General features: G+C 38.1%; 1 protein-coding gene across 1 annotated transcript; it reads right to left on the bottom strand.

Annotated features, from left to right (window-relative positions):
• Window positions 1–2,845: 2,845 nt before the first annotated feature.
• LOC108699342 (hepatocyte nuclear factor 6) lies at window positions 2,846–23,348 on the bottom strand. Its single transcript, XM_018231357.2, has 2 exons — window positions 21,533–23,348; window positions 2,846–8,719 (listed from the first exon to the last, which is right to left on the bottom strand). The coding sequence occupies exons 1-2, from the start codon at window positions 22,470–22,472 to the stop codon at window positions 8,406–8,408; spliced, it is 1,254 nt and encodes a 417-aa protein (XP_018086846.1). The 5' UTR covers window positions 22,473–23,348; the 3' UTR covers window positions 2,846–8,405.
• Window positions 23,349–24,030: the final 682 nt, after the last annotated feature.

Genomic DNA, 24,030 nt, shown 5'->3' with positions numbered 1-24,030 from the left:
ACTACCTAACTGCCAGTTGATCCAGAGGAAGGCAAAAAAAAACCCATTTGAAGCCTCTCCAATTTGCCTCAGAGGGGGAAAAATTCCTTCCTGACTCCAAAATGGCAATCGGACCAGTCCCTGGATCAACTTGTACTATGAGCTATTTCCCATAACCCTGTATTCCCTCACTTGCTAAACACCATCCAACCCCTTCTTAAAGCTATCTAATGTATCAGCCTGTACCACTGATTCAGGGAGACAATTCCACATCTTCACAGCTCTCACTGTAACAAACCCCTTCCCAATATTTAGGCAGAACCTCTTTTCTTCTAATCAGAATGGGTGACCTTGTGTCAGCTGGAAAGACCTACTGTTAAATAAAGCATTAGAGAGATTATTATATGATCCCCTTATATATTTATACATAGTTATCGTATCATCCCTTAAGCACCTCTTCTCCAGCGTGAACATCCCCAATTTGGCCAGTCTTTCCTCATAGCTAAGATTTTCCATACCTTTTACCAGCTTAGTTGCCCTTCTCTGTACCCTCTTTAATACAATAATGTCCTGTTTGAGTGATGGAGACCAAAACTGTACGGCATATTATAGATGGGGCCTTACAAGTTCTCTATACAGTGGAAGAATGACCCCCTCCTCCCATGACTCTCTGCCCCTTTTAATACAGCTCAAGACCTTATTTGCCCTTGATGCTGCTGACTGGCATTGCTTGCTACAGACAAGTTTATCATCTACAAGGACTCCAAGGTCCTTTTCCATAATGGATTTGCCTAGTGCAGTCCCATTAAGGGTATAAGTGGTTTGGATATTTTTACATCCCAGGTGCATGATTTACATTTATCAACATTGAATCTCATTTGCCACTTAGCTGCCCAGATTGCCAGTTTGCCAAGATCATGTTGCAAGTGCCACATCCTGGATGGAATTAATTGGGCTGGATAATTTTGTGTCATCTGCAAACACTGATACATTACTTACAATACCCTCCCCTAAGTCATTAATGAACAAGTTAAATAAAAGTGGACCCAATACCGAGCCCTGGGGACCCCACTAAGAACCTCACTCCAAGTAGAGAATGTTCCATTAACAACCACCCTCTGTACCTGAATAATAAAACAGTAGCTTGTCCTTGATCCCAACTAAGATATAAGTAATCCTTATTGGAAGCAAAACAATCCAATTGGGTTCATCTAATGTGTAAAGGATTTTTTTTTTCAAACTTAAGGTCCAAATTACATATCCAAATTATTATCCCTTATCCGGAAAACTCCAGGCCCCAAGCATTCTGTATAACAGGTTCCATACCTGTATAGTCCCCCTCAACAGATCTCCCACTGGAAGAGGTCTGTCTGTCATTCCTTTTAAGTATGTTATAGAATGGTTAATTCTAAGCAACTTTTCAATTGTCTTCATTATTTTTTGGGATAAACCAAATCTGTCCTTTTTGAATTAAATTTATTACAGAATTCGACTCCCCAACAATTCGCTAATCTTGGAACTGAATTTGAACCCAAAAATGAATGAACAAATGAGAGAATATTATTTATAGAATAGAATAGAATTCGTAACAAAGCTATATTTTTTGGATTCATCTAGAATGCCAAATACTCAACAAAAGATTAGGCTCCAAACTGAAAAAAAATGTAGACCCTAATTTACACATTCTAACTTGAGAAGTCTTTTCCTTTTAAATGTGTTTCAGATAAGCTAAACATTCTTGGCCAAATCCAAATTTGGAGGCCCATTTATCATAGGTTTGACTTCATGTGATTTTTTTTTTAATTTGAATATACTCACGATTCAACTGGGAAAAACGGAATGACTAATATTCGATCGCATATTCCGTCCCGAAAATTAGAATCGTATTTGAATTTTATTCGATTCGTACGAATCAAGTTTTTCTCCGCAAAAAAACCTCGAATGTCAGGAAGGCTATTAACATTTTTGTATATATTCGAATAGGGGGATTACAATCTCCATGTGTGAATTTTGACACCAAGGCGCAGATTTTCGAATTTGAAAAACTTCGAAATTCAAATTTAAAAAGGCAGACCGAAATTAAATCAAAGTTTTTTTTGGCCGAATAGATCAGTTTTCGATCTAAAAGGTCAGTTTTTGATCGAATTCGAATCATACGAATCGAAGTAATAGCTCATTCAAAGTTTTTCCCCCCAAAAAATGTGATTTTTCAAAGTCCACCCATTGCCTCCAAATAGGTTCTAGGAGGTCCCACATAGGCTAAAATAGCAATTTAGCAGGTTTAGTTGAAGTTAGGGATGGGTGAATTTTTTTGCCTTGTTTCGCGGTGGAAATTACGCCCATAGACTTGTATGGCGGCGCGTGTGAAACAAAAAGATACCATTTTTTTCATGCCCTTAGATTTTAATGGGCTTCTGCGGCATTTCGCCGGTGGCAGATTTTTGGCAAAACAAAAGGGTACAATTCGCTCAAGCCTAGTCAAAGTCAAATTTTTAAAGAGACAGTACATGATAAAATTAGAATTTTCTAATTTTTTACAAATTGGAATCCAATTTGGACTATTCCCTATTCAAAGTACACAAAAATGAGCTCGACATTCGAATTTTCACTTCGACCTTTGATAAATCTGCGCCCAAAAAAGATTTGAAAATTCGAATTTACTATTCGACCCTTAATAAATCTGCCCCTTGGTATTTTGTCAACTTTGAACCAAATTCTGAATTCAGTGTTTTAGTAAATTACTTTTAGATTCCTACAGACATCCCTTGATATATATGAGTCTTTATTCAGTTGTATGTTCATTACTCTCTGCCCTCCCCAAATAAATGAAAACAGAATTCAACCATTGATCTTTAAATAAAGGACATTTATTTGTTTTTTTTTTTCTTTTTGCGTAACATCACAACGGACAAATCACAAGATGAGGTATCCGAGAAAACTTTGGTATAAAATGTACATGTTTTTAAAATGTGTACAGGCAAAAAAGACTTTGGTTAATTAGCACAAATAACAAAGTTTAAACATTCAAGTTTCATTTATATATGCGTACTATATTTATATATATTAAAATGCACAGCGGCTGTCCTAACACTGCTTGAATCAACATAAATTAATTAAATTAAATTAGAAATATTTTTTTTGTACAGGTTTTCTAACAATGGGAATCCACTAGCCCCTGCCTGGCAACAACTGGGTGAAAGTAACCTTGATTAACCCATTTACTGCCAGCCGGACCTTAAATGTCGAGGAAAGGTGCCTTTAAATCCCTCTCAGAATTAAATGCTAGAAAGAACAGGTAAAACGACCATTTCATAATCATCGAAATCTCTGATGCCATTAGAGCTGAATTATCACAATCTAAAGAATTGGATTCTCGGAGAAACCATTTCGATTCAAGTTGTCGTAACAACATGAAAATGTAGCCTACGTTAGGTTTAAGCATTATTGTCCCTTTAAATGTAAGAATGGTAAACCTATAAAATGTAAGACCAGAATTATTCTAGTTTCCAAAGGTTTGCACCTCTACCGTTCAATAAAAATCACATTGATTTGAATTGTCTTCCAGCAATTATGATTGTTTCTTTCACAGGGTCCCCTAGTGCTTGGAATCATAAAGCTTTTTGGTTGGAATCATAAACTTCTCCATGACACTTGGGGGGTTATTTATCAAAATCATTATTTTGTAATCCACACGGGTTATTTCCCCCTATTTATCAATACATTTTCCCGAAAATTTCCTGTGCAGGAAAAAACTTGTATGAATCGTATCAATTTTTCGGATTTTCTGCCCGAAAACTCTGTTTTTTTGGATTTTTGCCCAAAAACCACGAAATCTTCGGGTTTTTGCACAAAACCCAGAGCAGATCAGGACATCTTCAGGACTTCTCCCACTGAGTTATATACAACCTCAGCAGGTCTCAGATGCCGGAATTTTGGATTCTGAACCCATCCTCGGGGTATAATAAATCCTGAAAAACTCGAATTTTTGGCATTCGGACTTTAATAAATAACCCCCTCGGCTCATACCAAATACAAAGCCTACTTAGTGATGATTCCACTCTTGAAACCTATGGCCCAGGCTGGGTTTAGGATTGTGTCCTTCTGAGAACCTGAATCATTAGGGAAGCCATATTGAAAAGCCAACCCCAGTTGTTTGGGAGCCTGTAGTGTAGGACCATACATGTAACAGATGAGGCTGCAGATAATCCAAGTCAATAACAGAGAGCACATTGCTCATCCCATAACATATAGAGCCATTCCTTTGGACATCTGATGAACCATCTGAAACTATTGGCCATTGGCTCACAACCAGTCCCTACTTAAAAACCGAGATCTCCTGCATTTCATACTTTCATCCTGTTTTCTAGCTTCAAACCTGTACCCCCATGCCAAATCGTTGCTTACATTTAATTGTCACACACGCTTCCTTTTGGTAATATCTTTGGTTTAAGTTTAAAAAAAAAAAAAAAAAAGGTTCTTCAAATGGTCAACCTTCATAGCATTGCAGAGCCCAGAGGCTGAAAGGCAAGAATAACGTAGAAACAAACAAAAAAAAAGATAAATAAATAAATAACACATCATTTTCTTACAAATATAGCAATCTTCTGCATTATGTTTGATTTTTAACAGCAGAATATTAAATCAGTAGTCAGTCAAAGAAGTCCATTTATGTACAGTTTGTTTTTGGTTCAAAGGGTCATTTTTGGTTCTCTGGTTCCAAACACCTCCTCTATGACCCATGCACATCCACAGGGAATCGAGGGTGTATAAACACATTCATTCTTTAGTCCTAGACTTGGGAGGGGCCTTGGCCAACATAACCGTTATTGGTAAAGGAGCCCTGGGTCAGTTGTGGAGGGGAAGTCACCACGTCTCTTCTGATGGTAACGTATTTTCCATGTTTAGGATTCAAAAACATACAGAACAAGCTAATTAACATATGGAAAACAATTTCATTCCACATTGGTTTACCCAACAGGCAACCCAGAAAATGTATCAGCTAAAGAACAAATAGGGGTTATCTTTAAGAATCGAAATCATGAAGCCAAAATTGGCTGTCCCAAAGGAAAAAATGTTTTTGAAAACAAAAACACTTGCCTGAACTGTCTTAAATGTACAAAAAGAGATACGGAGAATGCGTGGCACAACACATTAAACAATTCAAGTGCCTTTTTCATTCGCAGGTCCCAGACAGAAAGACTGTTGAAGACCACAATAAGAGCAACTAGAAGCAACAGAGATGATCCCCCACCAAAGGAAATCAGGTGACACCCAACCCTGACACTTTGAATTTCAATATGGCTGCTTCTTACCGGTCCAGCTAAATAACTTATATAGGAATATAGTTCTTTAAAACTAGCAAGAGGAGCCTGTATCGTTATATAACAAATACCCGTTAAGACTTTCATATTTTGTTTTTGTTTTGAGGTCCCCAAAACGAGGTAGAAATTTTATTGTAAGTGTATTAACATATATAGACTTATTTTTTTTAGATTTTGAGTCTTTAAAGTTGAAAAATATACAGATGTTCTTAATGATGTTACTGAGTATCATGTGCCAATGTGTTGCATGGCCAATTGGTCATGACATAAGCTTTGGTTCTGTTGTAAGACCGTAAGCAGAGCAAGCATCCATATCCTACCCTCCATCTGTGGACTGGAGATAACATTAATGGACACACTAATAGTCCTTGAAACTGAAAATAGTCTTCTGTAGCATAAATTAAAGGCACACTAACCATTTTAAAAGAAAATTGCCTTTTATCATGGTGTAGTACTCACCCTGGTGTCTCTTATTGGGCAGGGGAGTGACCACACCTCATTAGGATAAAACCAGAGTTGAATGTCAGCAGTGTCCAATTGGGTTTCACCAGAGATGATGGCACTATGGGCCTGCTCTCACATCAATTCGATATAGACATCGTACAATAGTATAGGTTTTTATTTAGGCCCATATGAGCTGATGGGAATTCTATACTGTGGCCACCAGGAGATCTTTTGATAGCCCAGTCTGAATCTCAATGGCAGAGAGCAGATAGAGGAAAAACTACTAAAGAAGGCAGAGAATATTTTTGAGGTTAGTGTGCCTTTAGTGCGTTTCCTGAGAAAGTCCTTCCAGAAGAGGCAAAAACACAATGAGTGATGCCACAATAAATGTCATCTGGAATAAAGACCTCTACGTGTGTCATAAGTATTCTAATGCTTTATTTATCACCCATGACTTAAACATCCTGTTGATATTCCTTCAACCAAATTGGGAATGTCACTCCAGTTTTTCCAAGAGCAGTTTCTTGTTATAATGAGCATATGACAGTTTATCTCCACCCAGGCAGCCCCTAATATGAAGCTATTAGGTGCAGATAAAATGCTCAGCAGTATAAACATATTTTATTGACTCATCCATACAGCGTAATGGGATAATCCTACTTCGGTTTAACATTACATTTCTCCACGTAAACAGCCATTTCCATCTGTACTACCTGATAGCATCATATGAAACAGGTCAATACTGGAATCGATAGACTGTTTATGTTTTCATTTATGATATCATAGCTGAAGAATGTAAGGTAGGGGAAGAAAATGTTTGGGAGAAGGACAAATTAATTATTGCCCTGATTAAGACCTGCACTAATAAACATACTTTAGTTAGGCCTGGCTGCAGGCAGATGGAAAATGTGCACTTCCCTAAGGCTACAGGTTTTCTGAGCATTGCATTATGGGAACGTGTCAGCCCTTTGGTTGGTTTATCTTACTGTGATGTAGTTAGATCTTCTGAACTTTGGTATAAGAGTTTTTGTGCCAATATTTTAAAGACAATTAGAAGATTGATTGTTAAATGAGATAACTTGAGATATCATCTAAACCTTGCCAAGTGAATACTGTTCTTAGATGCCACCATTATAAACAACTTTTGGTTTGATACTTTGGCATAGGAAGTCCTAAAATATGAGTGACCCTGGAAGCTACCTTTCTACACAATAGGGGATCTGGTTGCAAATACAACCGAGAAAGGAACACCTTGACCATCAAACCTTTCCTCCATACATCTCAGACTGTTCTTCTCAACTCATGATCGGGTCAGAAATAGAATGAAGGGTTCTGGTTTTGTATATCCAGTTTGCAGCCCCTTGTGTTCAAAACATGAGCATTCAAAGGTATCTTTGAATTGCTACTAAAGACAGGAACTACTGCCTTCTTCAGAGAATCTCTACAAAACCCAAAAGTACTTGGGACTTGATGGCATAAAATGTTGCTTCTTGACAGTGCATTTCCTAGTTCTACAAATGCCACCGTTGAAAGTTTTCGTAAGTGTAGGAGGCCTGAATCTCTGTCCCACAAAATAGAGCTTCAATCCAATAAACATTATTTCAAAGTGCTCTTCTAATTGATTAAAACAAGCGATCAGTCCTTTCTATAAAAAGTTCAGTTTCAAAGACAGGATGGGTTGCTTTGTCACCTGCAATAGTTTGTTGTGATATTCCCTGGGAATATTATTTTTGGTTTTCTCCAAATAACTGATGCTTGAAATGGAATGAGTGATGTGTTTCCTAAAAATAGAGACCCCCCCCCAAATATATTTTTGACAGATAAGGGTGATTCTACATTTTTAACCCCATAGGACTTTCTGGGGACTTCCTTATTTTTCTCTTTGCAACACAATTCCCATTTCCCACCTTCATCTTTTAACCAGCCTTGGGGTTTACAACAGAAGAACACTTGCATGGTGGATTATGGCATGATCATTTGTGGATCCCAATTGTAAGTATCAAATACTTTAGTTAATTACTGTTGTGCAGATTATGGAACAGAGCTATATTCAAAGCAGAATTTGTCCTATCCTCATATTTATATAACAGTATGGGTCAGTTTAGCATTGGCCAGACAATGGGCCTTGGGGTATCAACTATTAAATATGGTCTTTTTCAAATTCAAACCTGTGTTACACAACTCTTTATAATAATCCTTGAGGACACACAATGGAGGAAAGTTTCTCTCAGGAATGGAAACCATGATGCTTCGGTACAGTAAAGGCTGTACTTGACCTTTAGTCTCAACTGCTAAATTTCTGAGCCATTGTTTCCTCCCAAATGGTGTCTAATCCTGGAGGGAGAACTCCAAGCTGGCTAACCCTAACCCTAAGAGTTAAAATGGCATTGGGGGAGGCAGGGACATTCATCACCTGTATTACCTGTACCTGTTTGTCTTGTTGACGCCTTATGGAAAAACAAAATTGAACAAGAACAGACAGGTCCATACCCACAATATCCCATTTAAGGAGGTACAAGATGGCAGATGGAGAGCCCCAGCCATTAACTCATATGTTAACAAGTCACCTTGTCTTAAGTCATTCCTAATTGGTGGAAAACATATGAGGATGATGGCTAAGCTGCTCCTATCTTTGGTTATTAGCAATATTGGCAAATTTTCTCATGCTTTAGTGCAAGCGATGGCTGAGCCAGTTTTGGACACCAAAGAGCCTGAAGATGGTGGACGCCCATGACCCTCATCCATCCATTTGTCTAGGCTTCTTCGGCGGGCATTCATGAAGAAGTTGCTGACGGTGGAAAGCTCCAGTCCTAGCTGCTGGGCAATAGTGATCTGTAGCTCCTTGGACGGCCGCTGGTTCTCGAGAAAGATGGCATGCAGGGTGCGTCGCTGGATGTCAGTGAAGACCAGACGGTGCCTTTTAGGAACGTGGTTTCTTTCGGCTTTGCTTTGCTCTTGCTCTTTCCTTTTGCAGGCTGTTGGCAAACAAGAACGTAACAGTTGGGTTAATAAAGGGCTATCAGGAATATTTTTCAGCACAGGGGGAACAGGGGTATTTTGATACCAGGAGCATTTTTGAAGAGGGGGAAAACATGACCCGCCCAGTGTGCCGATGCCTTTAAATAGCATGGAGGCTTATCATATCTTCCTGTGTTATTGTTACCTTGCATGTTTACTATTCTAGCTATAAATGGGGGCTGCCTCACTGGTTAGATACAACACCATGTAACAACAGCTCTTACACCACGTGGGCTGTTCTTTTGTAGTCGGTAAAAAACAATCAATATGGCCGCATTCGTTCATACACCTCAATGCAAACACACAGTTCTATTGTACGTTATTGGTGAACTTACAGACTCAACGTAATCCCCCTTCAGTACTACTGCTCAGTTTTTAATCTTTTTGGCTTTAGAGCATTTCTTCTTGTCTGATTCATATGGATTCAAACCAGGCTCCATGGGCAGTTTAAACACTTGAGTGTGCCCAGGCTGGGTAGAGAAAATGCAACGTACAATGCCCAGTTCCCCCGAATTTATCGTATGAATATTTACACCCCCTTTCACAGTGGTTTCTGACTGTTGTCCCCATCTGGTCAGATCTTTTCTCCGATTCCCATCCCCCTGCCTGTGTCTGGGACACTGCACACAGATAGAGAAATATTGATCATATCTCAGCTGCGCGGCTCCCATGTAGTACTTTATATACATTCATATTAACTCCACAGTTGCCGGGCCACACAAGCCCCTTGTTAGAAATGCAGAGGCAGCTGTAATGCAGCCGATAGTAGCAAAGGGGTTAATGTGCTAGTTTTGGGCAAGGTCAGGAATGATTCCTTTGATGGTAGGTAGGGTAACGCAGAGTCTCATATCTTTTTAATCCACCGATATCAGGTCACGGACCTGTCGGCTGATTCTAATACAGCATGGCCTCTGCTAATTCTAATATATAGATATCAGGGCACGCGCCTCTCTGCTTCTTCTATAATACAAATGCCAGGCTTTGCCTTTCTTAGCTAATTGTGATATACAGACCTCAGGGCACACACCTCTGTGTTAATTCTAATTCACGCTCATTAAAGCACACGCTTCTTTGCTAATTCTAATAGGCAGACAATGGGCCACGTACTCCTATGTTCAATTCTAAAATCCAGACATCAGGGCACACACCTTTGTGCTGCTATTGATACACAGACATCAGGGAGCACACCTCTTCTTATACACAAACTCCAAGGCATGTGCCTCAATATTCCTTCCAGCAAAGGTAACACACACCACTAGGCTCTTTCCATAACACACACACATTAGAGCAGGACACTTATAGCTAAGATTTCAAGGAACCATTAAGTTAGTTCTAATATGCAGACATGTTTACCTTAATTCTCATACACAAACACACCTGCCTCTTATTTGATTTGAACCTCATACACAGAAATCCTAGTCTCTACCTGCCAGCTAATTCTCATATGCAGCCATCAGGGTCTACACCTTTAACCTAATTCTTATACACAAACCTCAGGGCCTCTACCTGCCAATTAAATCTCATATACAGACATCAGGGCCTATAACTGCCAGCTAGATTTCATATACAGATAACAGGGCTTCTGCCTGCCATCTAGTTTTCATTTACAGACATATGGGTCTATACCTTTCTCTTAATTCTCATATAAAGACATCAAGGCCTATAAATGCCAGCTAATTCTCATATACACACTCAGGGCCTGTAACTGCCAGCTAATTCTCATATACACACTCAGGGCCTGTAACTGCCAGCTAATTCTCATATACACACTCAGGGACTATAACGGCCAGCTAATTCTCATATACACACTCAGGGCCTGTAACTGCCAGTTAATTCTCATATACACACTCAGGGACTATAACTGCCAGCTTATTCTCATATACACACTCAGGGACTATAACTGCCAGCTAATTCACATATACATACTTAGGGCCTATAACTGACAGCTACTTCTCATTTACAAATAATATAGTAATACATAAGTTTGGTACTCCATATCAATCACTATTAAAAAGCTGGGGGTTCACTGTCTAAAGTCTGTCCAACAGCCCAATAATAGTCAAAATAATTAAAAATAGAGTAAACAGGGAACAATTTATTTTATTACATATTTTTGCAATACAAAAGAAAAAACCAACGAGTTTCAACTAGGGATGCACCGAATCCATTATTTTGATTCTTTTTCCCAAATTCTTTGCGTAAAATTCGGCCTAATACCGATCCGAATCCTAATTTGAATATGCAAATTAGGATTCGGTTCGGCCGGGTAGAAGGATTCTGCCGAATCCGAATCCTGCTGAAAAAGGCCGAATCCTGGCCAAATTCCGAACCGAATGGGGTCTTCATCAGGGGAACATTCATCTTTTGCAATGTAATATTCTTCTTTTTTAATGCATTGTGAATCGTAATTGCTCATTGCGAACTTTTAGGAAGTGCTTGACATACATACACTGCACACTGTTGTAAAATATAAAATTCGCAATCGATATTCTAATGTTGCGTGAAGGGTAAAGGGTTTGCAAAACTTTCCCAAAGGCAAAAAGGTTTGTAATGCGAACATTTATTCGCATTGTGAACAATGTTTCCATTAGCAACCTGTATTACATTCCCCCTCGTGTCCTTTAATGAATGGAATCGTTTTGGGATCGCAGTGGGATCATCTCAGTGACGTTTATCCATCATTCTGGATTAACTCATGAGCAACCGATTGCGTCGGGCCTTATAGTGAGATACTGGGTTGTTTCACCACTTGTGATGTCACCCACAACAGCTGGAATGCAATCTATTTCATGTCCGTCTCTTTAAAAAAAACTCTATGGAAGTCGACATTTAGATCTGACATGTGGTCTAAGTGGAAAAGCCATGAGAGTACAAAACACAATGTTCTTGTCAGCTGGAGTAGCCACCTGATACCACTTCTGAGATAGAAAGCCAATGCTACCAGTATTGCAGGATACACCCGGCCACGAGCTCAAGGCATTTGTTTTGCTTTTATTGTTGTTCCTTTGCACGGCACTGCGGAAATGATTCTTGCTTGATAACAACCTGTAATCCAGTAATTAGAAAAAGAACTGGACTGGCAACCCCCCCCCCATAAGGACCTATGATATTAGAGTCCCTATAATAAGAAATAGGGGAGAATCTATTTATATATATTTATTATATATCTATATATTTCTCTCTCTCTCTCTCTCTCTCTCTCTCTCTATATATATATATATATATATATATATATATATATATACGCACACATTATAGATATAAAGGTATAGGATCCGTTATCCGGAAACCCCTTATCCAGAAATTATGGAAAGGCCGTCTCCCATAGACTCCATTATAATCAAATAATCCAAATTTTTAAAAATGATTTCCTTTTTCTCTGTAATAATAAAACAGTACCATGTGCTTGATCCAAACTAAGATATAACATCTTTATTGGGAGCAAAATCAGCCTATTGGGGTTATTTAATGTTTACATGATTTTTTAATAGACTTAAGGTATGAAGATCCCAATTATATACAGAAAGTCCCGAGCATTCTGGAGAACAGGTCCCATATCTGTACTGGTATATATATTTTTTAATACATATTGTACATGTATCAAAACCAGTCACCAGAATGATTTTCTTTATAACATCCACTGGCTGAAGGGCAAACCCTTAAACCTTTCTTGATTCCCGAGCAATATATTAATATATAACATGCTTGTGTTGTCTCGCAGGCCTGTCTGTCAAATTTTTTTTTTTTTTTAATATATACCATAAAAATAAATGGGTTGATGAAAAAAAGATTGGGGGAAATAGTGGGACTCATTCCTGAAAAATCAAAAATCAATAGGAAAGCTACTCCGGGGAATCGTGCGCAGGGCATTGTGGGTAGTTTATGAGCGTATTGTGCATGTCAGTGGCTCTGATGGAGTCGGCTGTGGAAATCAATGGTTCTGCCGTAACCCTTACTGCGCCGGGGCTGGCTGGGAAATACAATCCTGTTATTGTTTTGCCTTTAGAACCAGATAATGGTCACCGCATCTCACTGTGGCTTTACCACCAACTGTGCAGGGCCGCTTTAATAAATGGGCACCAGGGTCCTCCAGAATAGGAGTCCTAACTTTAACCCTTTCATCTGTGATTGTTTTCTCCTCCTGATTCAGAAGCGACACCATAAAATGGGCAATGTAGTCTCCATTTCTTGTACTTCAGTCTCTTCCATGGAGACGTTGACCTTTTTCTTTTCATTGGAGGCTTGAGCTTTGTATTGTTTTCAGGCTTCAAGTCTGTAGACAGCTCAGTCAAACTGGATGATACTCCCAAATATGTTTTTGGTAGAAAATGCTGCTGAGTTGGTGCAACATGAGGAGGACGATCTGGCATAATATTGGTCGCTCTAAGTGTGGCCTGCTACCTTGGTTTCTACTAAAAAAATAAATAAAATGTCTCCATGGTGCTTTATACCTTATAGGTTGATTTTCCTTATGATCAGCATCCCTTGCTATTAATTGCTGTTTTGACATTACCCATTGTGACATTACCCTTAATAAACCATGGTCCCCAAAAATCTGTCCTATGGAAAACAGGTGAGCTCTAGTGCTCCCACCCTGATGGGCGATTTGGGCATTTGCTCCTCCGTTAAAACAATCATTTGTATCGATATGGCGACCCTCACATATGTAAAAAAAGGTTAAAACGGTTGTTCTGCATTATCCATATTATACATATATACTCTATATAGTGTACACCTCACTTTCTCTGTGCTGCCTGTATTCTCAACAACCACTTAAGCTGACACTCGGGGATCCAGCCTAAAGATTCTCTAATGTTCCGTTCAGAGGACGGATGGAAACGGATGAAAAACAGCTTCTCGTCTCTGCAGTTTTGATCCGAAAATACTCTAAACCAACTAAAACCTTAAGTAACTAAAACCTGTCAAAGTCATGTAAAAGTCAATGGCAGACATCGCTTTTACAATCTGAAGATGTTTCTTGCCTTCATGATCTACGAGGGTTTCAGGCTGGTTTTTATCCAATAATCCCATAAAGGCAATTTTTTCAGGTTTTAAATTGAAGACGTTTTAGGATTCAAAATTCAAAATCCAAAATTGCAACTTTTTCCAGCACCAACTTTTTCAAGATTAATTTTTGATAATTTAGGTAAATTTGTGGATGGTAGTAAGGTCAATTTTATTTTAATTAAAAAATGGGAAAAATGTTAGTCTTAGTAAATCTCCCCCCTATATCAACATTCTTAGGAATGCTACAACATGCATTAAAAATGATAGAAGTTGGCACAGGAATTTCTCTCACGGTGACAAAAAAAAAATCCTTCCTTTTCACATTCACAGCAAAATAAAAAAATCACATTGTTAGAAAATGTTCCCATATTTATAATTCTATCCTGGAAAATTCTTTTATTTTCGCCCAAGTAAAAAAATTGAAAAACAGAAGTTTCACATAGAGAAGTTAGAATTTAGAGCTGAGCTGGATATTTTTGGCCAATAGCATAAAATGGTCTTCGATGGATCAGTGCTGGAAAACAATTTTTGATAGAAAAAAATCATTGGGAAAGTGGGGAAACTGTTAAATTATCTAATTATTTTTGTAAAATTCTGGAGAAAAGGTGCTAAAAGCTTTTCAACACTGGGGAACGGTTTTAAGATGTTTCAAAATCTTGGGACATGTTTTAAAATGTCAGAGAAAGCTTATGTAAATTCAAGTAGCTGGAAAAACATTAAATTGTACCAAAAAGACAATCTGGGAGGCCCATTTATCAACATTCTAAAATTAGTGGTTTTAGAGGTTTTTAAAACCACAAATAAGCTTGTTTGCTCTAAAACCATTAATGCCGCGTCGTTTATTAAAAGATCCAAATATAAAAATCAAGAATAAAAAAAAAAAATGCTGAAAGATGCGGTAATAAGTATGAAAACCTCTTAAAATTCCTGTTTATCAGACAATTACTAGTGAAAAAAAATCGGAAAACCTCTAAAAGTTTGAATGGCTAAAAAAAAAAAGAGGTCCAATTGGATCAGCGCAGCTCCCACTGACTTCTACGTGACCTCGACTGTTTTGATTTGGAGAAGCTTTTTATTAGAGTTTTTTATAGTTTTTACACTTAATAAATCTCAATTTTTTTGAGTTTTTAGAGAAAAAATGCGATTCTTGAGAAAAAAAATGTTCCCCCAAAATACGAGACACATTAGCAGCACCTACTCTTTATATTTCTAGGTTTATTGTTAAATATTACGCACCCTACTCCATCTTCATTGCCTGTCAGGGGCTTGTATAGAGTTACACTCAAATTCAAATTTGAATTTTTGTTCAGGGAAAAAATGATGAATTTAAATCAGAGTTTCCCCAATTTAGAATTGAAATATTAGAATAAAATATTCAGTGTCTAAAAGCTGTCAAGACACTGAAAGCGAAGGGTAGAATGGGATTTCGCTGCGATTGATTTTTTTTTTACTTTGATGCGATCAAGGTTTTCATTTTCTAGTTCTTTCATAAATAAGCATACGAGTTTTTTTATTTAAATATCCGAAAATGTTTGAATATTGGTAAATCTGCCCCCACTTGTGTATGTTTAGGGGTACCCCTGTTGTAATGTGAATTATATAAAGAGCTGTATAATATAACTAGAATTACTGTAGCTTTAGGCACGGCCCTAGGTGTAGGTGAAACTTATCAATTAGGGGCAGATTTATCAAGGGTCAAATAGTAAATTCGAATTTTCGAGTATCAAAATTCACACATTGTAATTTTAATACCCCTATTTCAATGTAAATTTGAATGTGCGATTTATCACCCCTCGACCATGGAAGCAGTCCTAATTCGAATATTCGCCACCTAAAACCTGCCGAGTTCATGTACAAGTCAATGGCAGAGGTCCGTTGAGCCATTCGAAGATGTTAATACCCTTCCTGATATTCAAGTTTTTTTTCCAGAGAAAAACTAGTTTTTTACGAATCGAATACGATTCAAATTTTCGGGTCGGAACCATTCGATCGAATATTAGACATTCCAATTTTTTCTTGACCTCCCAGTCGAATTATGAGTATATTCGCATTAAAAAATTTTTCACATGAATTCGAAATTCAACCTTTGATAAATGAGCCTCCCAGTGTTAATTCTCATATAAAATAAAGCCTTATGGTGGCCATAAACGTAGAGATCCGCTCGTTTGGCGATGTCACCAAACGAGAGGATCTCTCCCCGATATGCCCACATTGAGGTGGGCGATATCGGGCTAATCAGATCGTAGGCCCTAGGGCCCAACGATCGGATCATAATGCATCAGATACGGGCGGCTGGATTCGCAGGACCGCATAAACCCACAGATGCGGCCGTGATCCAACGGGATTTTTTAACCTGCCCGATCGAGATCTGGCCGACTTTTGGCCAGATATCGATCGGGGGAAGCCCGTTGGATGGCCCCACACATGGGCCGATAAGCTGGCGACTCGTCCTTTACTTACTCCATCGCTACTCCTTTCCCGTTACAGCACATGAATTGTAAATGCATATTCACAATTATTTGCTGCTTAGCATTTCCTATAGTTTTTTTCTTTAAGCCTTATTAAAACAGATAATGAGATATACAAGCGGATATACAAGGAACCACTCGGTGGGTCGTCATTCCCCATAAGTCATTGGTATCCGTGACCTTACATACATGCTGAGTTAGGCTCTCTGGGGGGAAGGGATGGGTGAAATGCCGATTTCTAATATGCCCTGTTGGCCGCTTATTATAAGGACCATGAGCAGCCACATTCCTTGGGACTGTGTGAAAGCTGAGCCCATTGGTCAGGACATTTTCTGAGTTAGTGAGCATCAGCCCCTCGTAACCTTCTTCATTCAAGCAGAAAGTGAATAACATGGCAGAACAGACACAAAACATATTACTTTCATTTCATAACATCACATCGTTCCCTATTTCTGATGAACTGTATATCGAATTCCCTCCCCCCCCAGTTGGCTTATGTTGTTGACTTTGCACAAAATAACAGAAAGGGGCAAAATCAGAAAAAGTTTTTTTTAGCGGCATCGATCTATTGTTTCCGCCGTTACAATTCTGTTTGTGTTATTAACGTTTTCACAAAAGTGTTTCTTTAAGTCTCCTTCTTGGTAGTGTATCAATCCCGGTCTGTCTTTATAAATAAGATCTATCATTCTCTTTGTACCCTCTAATTCTATAATGTATTTTTTTGTGTGAATAAGATAAAATGGTACTGTGCCAAACGTTGCCAAAAATAGATGGCTACATGCGATGGCTGTTTGCGGATACGCTGCGGCAAACAATATGGCAGCTCTTAGATACAAATATGGGAGGAAGGATTCAGCATTGAAGTTTTACGTTTAGATACATGGGGTAAAAAAAATGGAGTCAGGATATTTCTTCCTGTTTAAACAATGGCCTTTATGTATAATTTCAGGAAGATTTACAAGAAACGGGAAAATGTAGACAATGTAAATATAAAGTAATTGATTCAGTTCTGCCTTGTTATTCTTTAATTATAATTCCCATGGTACTTATGTATTTATTTGAATAATATTTGCCCATACTGCTGTATTTGTATAATAATGACACAGGATTATATGCGCTATATATATATATATATGCGCCGTACAGATATGCATGGTCGCATGTGAAAGAGCAAAGCCTGACTGCAGCGTTATGCATTTAACCCTTTCTCTGACAAACATGCAGATTTTGTGTTGCTGGAACAGGAGGGGTTTGGTGGTGGTAAATCACCTGCCAATCATTCTCCTGCCTATCAATAGGCAGTTCCCTCACCTTTGCAGCGGCCTGGCAGGGAAAGGGTTAATGTCAGCTCAATGTATATAATGGGAGAAGGGAAGGATATTATACCAACAATTATATCAGGCCCCTTATACGGACATAATATTGACCAATTATGGAGTTAGGAAACACTTAAAAAAATATTATTCTTTTCTTGCTGAGCAAAACAAAGATCTTACATTATGGGGAATTAAAAAACAATATACCCAGAATATAGGTGGGGTTTATTAAGGGGATATTATACTGACCAATTATGGATTTAAAGGAACAGTTAATATCTTGCTCGGCTTTCTTCGCAGAGTAAAACAAGGGTCTAATTGTAGCATGGAAGTCATATTGCCTGGTAAAGTCAAGCATGCATTCTACCATGTTTCATGATCATTTGTCCACAGGAGGGCGCTGTGTTTTCTTTGTATAACATTCCCCTTTTCTACCACTTTTAGAGCAATCACAGCTGGTCGTAATTGTAAATAAACATAAATACACAGGAACGTATGGCTCCTGTGTAGGACAATCTGTGCCAAAATGTTTTCCCTTAATATGCTTATAGAATATCCAAGTCAAGTTAAATCCTACTTATAAATAGGATATATTTGTGGTTTAAATAGGCCTTCTTATAATATACAGCTTATTCTGCAATCCTATAATGCTGCATGTTGTTTGTTTGACTTGCTGGAACCATTTTGAAACAGTGTTTAATCTGCAGACAATTGTAATCCAGCTGTCAGAAACACAATAATAAAGGCACAACTTCAGTAAAGGTATGGGACCTGTTATCCAGAATGCTCGGGACCTGGGGTTTTCCAGATAACGGATCTTTCCGTAATGTGGATCTTCATACCTTAAGTGTACTAGAAAATCATGTCAACATTAAACCCAATAGGCTGGTTTTGCTTCCAATAAGGATTAATTATATTTTAGTTGGGATCAAATACAAGCTACTGTTTTATTATTACAGAGAAAAATGAAATAGTTTTAAAAAAATTTGATTATTTGGATAAAATTGAGTCTGTGGGAGATGGCCTTTTTTGTAACTCGGAATAAGGGGTTTCCAGATAACGGATCCCATACCTGTACAAGGCACTGTTTTATTATTACAAAGAAACAGGAAATCATTTTTAAAAATTGTTAGTATCTGAATAAAATGGAGCCTATGGGAGACGGCCTTTCAGTAATTCAGAGCATTCTGGATAACGGGTCTCCGGATAACGGATCCCATACCAGTAATACTAGGGATGCTCTTCAGATTGCGGTCTATGCCTATTCCAGGGACAACAATATGACAGCCACCACTTGCAGCTGAAAATGAGAAGGAAATGCGGGATTCTGTGCTCTTGTAAACACAATAAGCGATGCCATTGTAATCCAGCTTCTGTTTATTCAACAACTGGCTAGATTTTACATTTTTAAGGCAAAGCATTAAAAGAGAAAAAGAAAAAAATATAATTTCTGTTGGAACCTTTTTTTTCTTAAACCCACTGATCTATTTCCTTAAATGGTACTTTAAAAAACAAAATTACAGTAGAACCCCCCATTTTATGTTTTTCAGGGGGGGCAGAAAAGAATTGTGTAAAATTAGGGAAAATGTCAAATCAAGGAAATGTGTTGGTGGGACCCCAATAAATGGTGGAAAAAAAAGGGGGGAACAAAATCTGTTTTTCTTCCAAATATGTGTTATGTGTTATTTGTATATATTTAGTTTCATAAAGTGAAACTTGGAAAATTAGAAAAAGGAAAAAAAAATAATTGAAATCAACGGCTGAAACCAGTGACAGATTTTAAGGCAATAATGAAATATTGGATCCCAGAAGCAGGGAATGAACTCTTTAGGGTAGAAAAAGTTCTTAGCAATGGAGGAATAGCTACACCACTGATTAAACTTCACTTTATTTAGGTAATATTTGGGAAACCTCAATTTTTTTTTGACAACTCTTAATTTCCCCATTACTGTTGGGTCTCAGTAGTTTATTTATCATTATCATGGTTATTTTGTTTTAATTAGTGCTCCTTCTGCATCTTCTTCCTATGACTTTTACATGAATTTAAAGTGATTTTTTTCCCCTGTTAACCCTTTCTTTCTCTTATAATATGAACACATTATTTTTCAATGACCCATCTGTCTTGCCAGACATTCATCTTGCCTTACAACTGTCCCATCCAATATGAGTATTTATCACAATGCATGTCACCTCTGCTGTAAAATATACTTTAAAAAATATTTTTTTAAATAAAATGTTTCTACATCATGAATTATTTTGAAAAACGTTTTTGGTGACATTAACATATGTAACAAGTATCTGAAGCAGCATTGTATAGGAATGTCACCCCATAAGATTTGTACTATTGTTTAAAAATGTGAAAGAAAGAACAAATATGAGTTTGATATAATAATATATACAGGTATGTCGGGGGAGAGTTCTTCTACTCTTCAAAAACATATTGGCAGGTTAATTGGTTCATTATAAAATTGTTTGTGAATGTGATTTAGATTGTAAGCTTCATTGGGTCAGGGACTAATGGGAATGATGTATGATCTCTATAAATCACTGTGGAATATTATATATATAATAAAAATATAATATGTACAATTTGAGGAATTCTTTGAAAAATTATATTTGAAATTAAATTCTTTAAAAAAAGAAATTACAAATAAACCATCAAATGTTCCAATCCGCCAAACACCTCAACGAGGCGAATAAAAAATGCGCTTCCAGTTTTAATTTGCCACCCTAAGCACGAATCCCAGAGCGGAATTTTATCAGTATGCGCCCATTGTTAAACGATTGTCCGTCCTAAATATTAAACAGATCAATGCGTTTTATAGATGTGCGGTCTTGCGGGAGAATGGGGGAAGAAAACAACAGGCCAGCCATGTTTGAAATCTTTAAATTGCAAATTTTTGGCAAATATCGGTCCCCCCTCCCTCCTCCTGGCGTAATATGTAAATAGCGGTCACAACTTCTAAGATTATGAGAAATGATTTAGAGGAAGGGATAGATATGGTCAATGAACAGACAAAATCATTTTATCTCCAAAAGTCTCTTGGTCAAAAGTGCTACCCAATATCAGTTGGCTAAAACTGTCACCCTGAATTATTTTATTATTATTATAATCTACAGCTGGAATGAAAAGATCGTTATGCTTAAACTTCATGATTTCAAAGATCTATTAGGAAACTAAAAAGGAAGGAATAAGTGATAATCTCAGCCTTATGGTAGGAAAAAATATAGTCTTGATGGTAATTTTTTTCATTTTTTGAATTAATTCAATCAAATTCCATATAAATATATATATATATATATATATATATATATATATATATATATATATATATATAAAATGTCTAGTATTAATATTTAATAATAGACAGTCTTACAGCACAAACAGAAGGACAAACGATAGATATATAGATATCGATTTTATCATTGTGGTATCGTTTCATAGCAGAACAATACACGTGCAATCAAAATTTTTATGCAAAAAGGGTTCGAACAAATCCATCACACAACAGTACAGGGAATGTTGAAATTGGATTTTTTTTTTTAACAGGCTGGTGTCTTTGAGAGATGGGTAAGATGCAATCTAGGCAATGGGCCTCTAGGCAATAGGATCGTCAGAAGGGCCTATCAAAGTCTTTGTCACTTGTCATGCCTGCTGTAGAGTGAACATATGGAGTTGTTTTACCCTTTTATTTCATTATTTGACTTAACTTGATTCTCCATGACAAGTCTTTCCCCGTCATTGTTCTACAAGGTCATTACAAAAGCTTGGTTTATTATCTAATGCATTTTGATCTGACAAGTTAAGCCTAGAAGGGCAGAGTCCCTAGCATCGATGACCCCTGAAATTTGAGCTGACCTGCCTGTTACGGGATGACAAGTGTCCAAATCCCCTTATTACACAATGCATACAAATGGACGGTTTCCCTGTATTGTTTATGGTGTAGGATACCAGCATGCATGATAGAAAGTATCTTACCTTCTAACCTTAAAGCTGCCATTCTCTGGAACTCTGGTTCTTGAAGCCACCGCCACATCCTCTTAAAGGTTTCTCTCCCAGACTTTAGCTTGCTCCAAGGTTTGGGATTCCTTAGAAGGTCTGAGAGAGTCCCTTGTGATCTGCACAAGACTCTCTCTGCAAAGATAGCTTGGGGTATGCTGTATCGCTTAAGTTCTGCTATAATTCTTTGGGCAACATCTTTGGTATTAATTTCTTCCAGTTGGTTGGAGATTGCTGTGTTTTGCGTCTGCATGGGAGGATTCTGCCTGCAGTTTATTTCAGGCCTGTGGTGGACATAATGGTGTTGGTGCATTGAGTTAGGTGACCCCACTCCTGAAGATGGCGGTGGGGACAACTCCCTTGAAAAGTGCTGGTCAATTCTGCTAAACATACTGTGGTGGGCCTCAAAACCGTTCCCAGAGACCATCTTTTCATTAGCTAAGTGTCCAGAAGGATGACCATAACTGTGCATGGTGGTGAGATTAGGGCTGGGCAAAGAAGAAAGACTTTGGCCCATGCTTATGTCTTTGGGATAGTGACTGTAAAAGTTACTTGGTGGCCCCAAACCTCTATCCTCTCTCATAAGAGTAAAACTTCCAATAACATTGCCAACTGGGACACATTGGTGATGCTGGTGATGATGGAACTTATCATGTAGAGGCTGCAGCGGAGTCAGTGTTGTGTAACTGTTGGCTGATGCAGGTGGAGAATCACCCCCAAATCCAATGCCAGGATGCAGAGAGGTAGCCAGGTGGTGCTCGGAGCGGTGATAATCCCCTCCATCCAATACAGAGGTCATGCTGGACACCAAGGAGGATCTAGGGACATGTGGATGTAAAGTCCTACCTTGGCTGTGCATTAAGTCGTGGTCTGAGCTAGACATGTCTTCACTGTTCTGCAAACCCAACTGGACATTCATGTCTTCAGGCTATCGCATCCTCCTCTTTATCTAATCGTGGTCATTAATCTTTACTCTAAATTGACTGCGAGAGAACCACGGCTGAACGTCCGACTAAATGACTACTCGTATCAGTACAAAGATGGTACTAGCCTTGGCTTACCACTGGCTTTTGTCTTTTCACTGTTTTCTGATTAGCAACCACGTACAACCCAATTCATTGTTTGTTCGCCGCGTTCCTAATAAGAACCCAATAGCTTTCTCCGCTGTGTCCTCTGTCACTTCAGATGATCCTTCTTCAGTCACTGGCACAATTCACCAAGTCGTTATTTGCTTTTGTGGTTTGGTTTTTAAAATCCAGATTTCCATCCAACCAGTGAAGCTATGGTGGAGATAGTGTGGAAAGCAAAAAAACCAAAAAGCTGAAAATCTTACCTACTGCTGGGGCTATCTGTTTGAGGCAGAGCACAGATCAGCTTGCTTTGGTCTATCCTTCAAAAGTGAGCCTGCTCCTTCATTAGGACTTGTCTTAAGCACAGATCTTCATGTGCAAATGAGATGTCAATCAAGGATGATCCTCCCCCTTTTCAGAGACCGCTGAGTTTTGTGAGATTGCTCTCCTGGTCCTGAGGGTGAACAAGCCAGGGCTGGACTGCAGCTCAGCTCTCGGACGTCTCCTCCAGCCTCTGCTGCCCTATTGTGATACTGTCTCTCTCTCTGTCTCTCTCTCTCTCCTCTCTCTCTCAGAGATCAGTACCCTGCTTGCTTCCACTCCCAGCCCACAGCTAAGTCTCATCGATTTTAGTCCCAAACACTACGCTTTCCTGCTTCCACACCTCACAAGCCTAAAATCTGACAGATGTGCAAACACCCACCACAGTAACCCTTTCACCGCTGGATCCCATTCAATGCTCTGTCCTGACCAGATACTGCCCCCGCGGCATTGAAACACATTGTGGTTTCGTATTGAGCTAAAATACAAATCTTAAATTATAAATATATGTTTATCCAAATGCTCACTAGCACACATTCAGATTGGATAAATACGGTAGTCATAAATATTCCCAAATCACTCAATGTTCGTGAATTTCCTTACATTTATTTTAAAAATCTTTTTTATTTGCAAGATTTTATTTTTAATGGGAAAGTGCTTGGTGTATGGACGTGTATGTGCCTGCAATGAATTAACAAAAATATCACTTATATTAACTGAAATTTCTCCTTTTATTGATGCTAAAATATTCTTTATACCTTTGTGCTGCCCTAACCACCTTATAAGCTCATTTATTGGTGTATATACATACATTACACAATCATATTATATAAATATGAGTCCATTGTGTGCCCGCAGTGGGTGCTTGATGAAATATGTAAACATGTATATAATGCGTGTCTGGTACACATATTGTACACTATATCACAAAGGGAGTGCTGGTCCAGGAATAATTACAGATTGATATCTATCTATATACTTGGCACAGACTAGTGGAGATTCATATATACATGAAATAACAATCATTTTTTAAAAAACAATTATTGACTTCATTCTGCGTCTGTATGACAATAGGAATAGAATAAA

This window comes from Xenopus laevis, chromosome 8L (genome assembly GCF_017654675.1).
Source record: "Xenopus laevis strain J_2021 chromosome 8L, Xenopus_laevis_v10.1, whole genome shotgun sequence".
Lineage (NCBI taxonomy): Eukaryota > Metazoa > Chordata > Amphibia > Anura > Pipidae > Xenopus > Xenopus laevis.
Note: the sequence above shows the minus strand (reverse complement) of the source record. Positions and strands in the feature narration are given on the sequence as shown.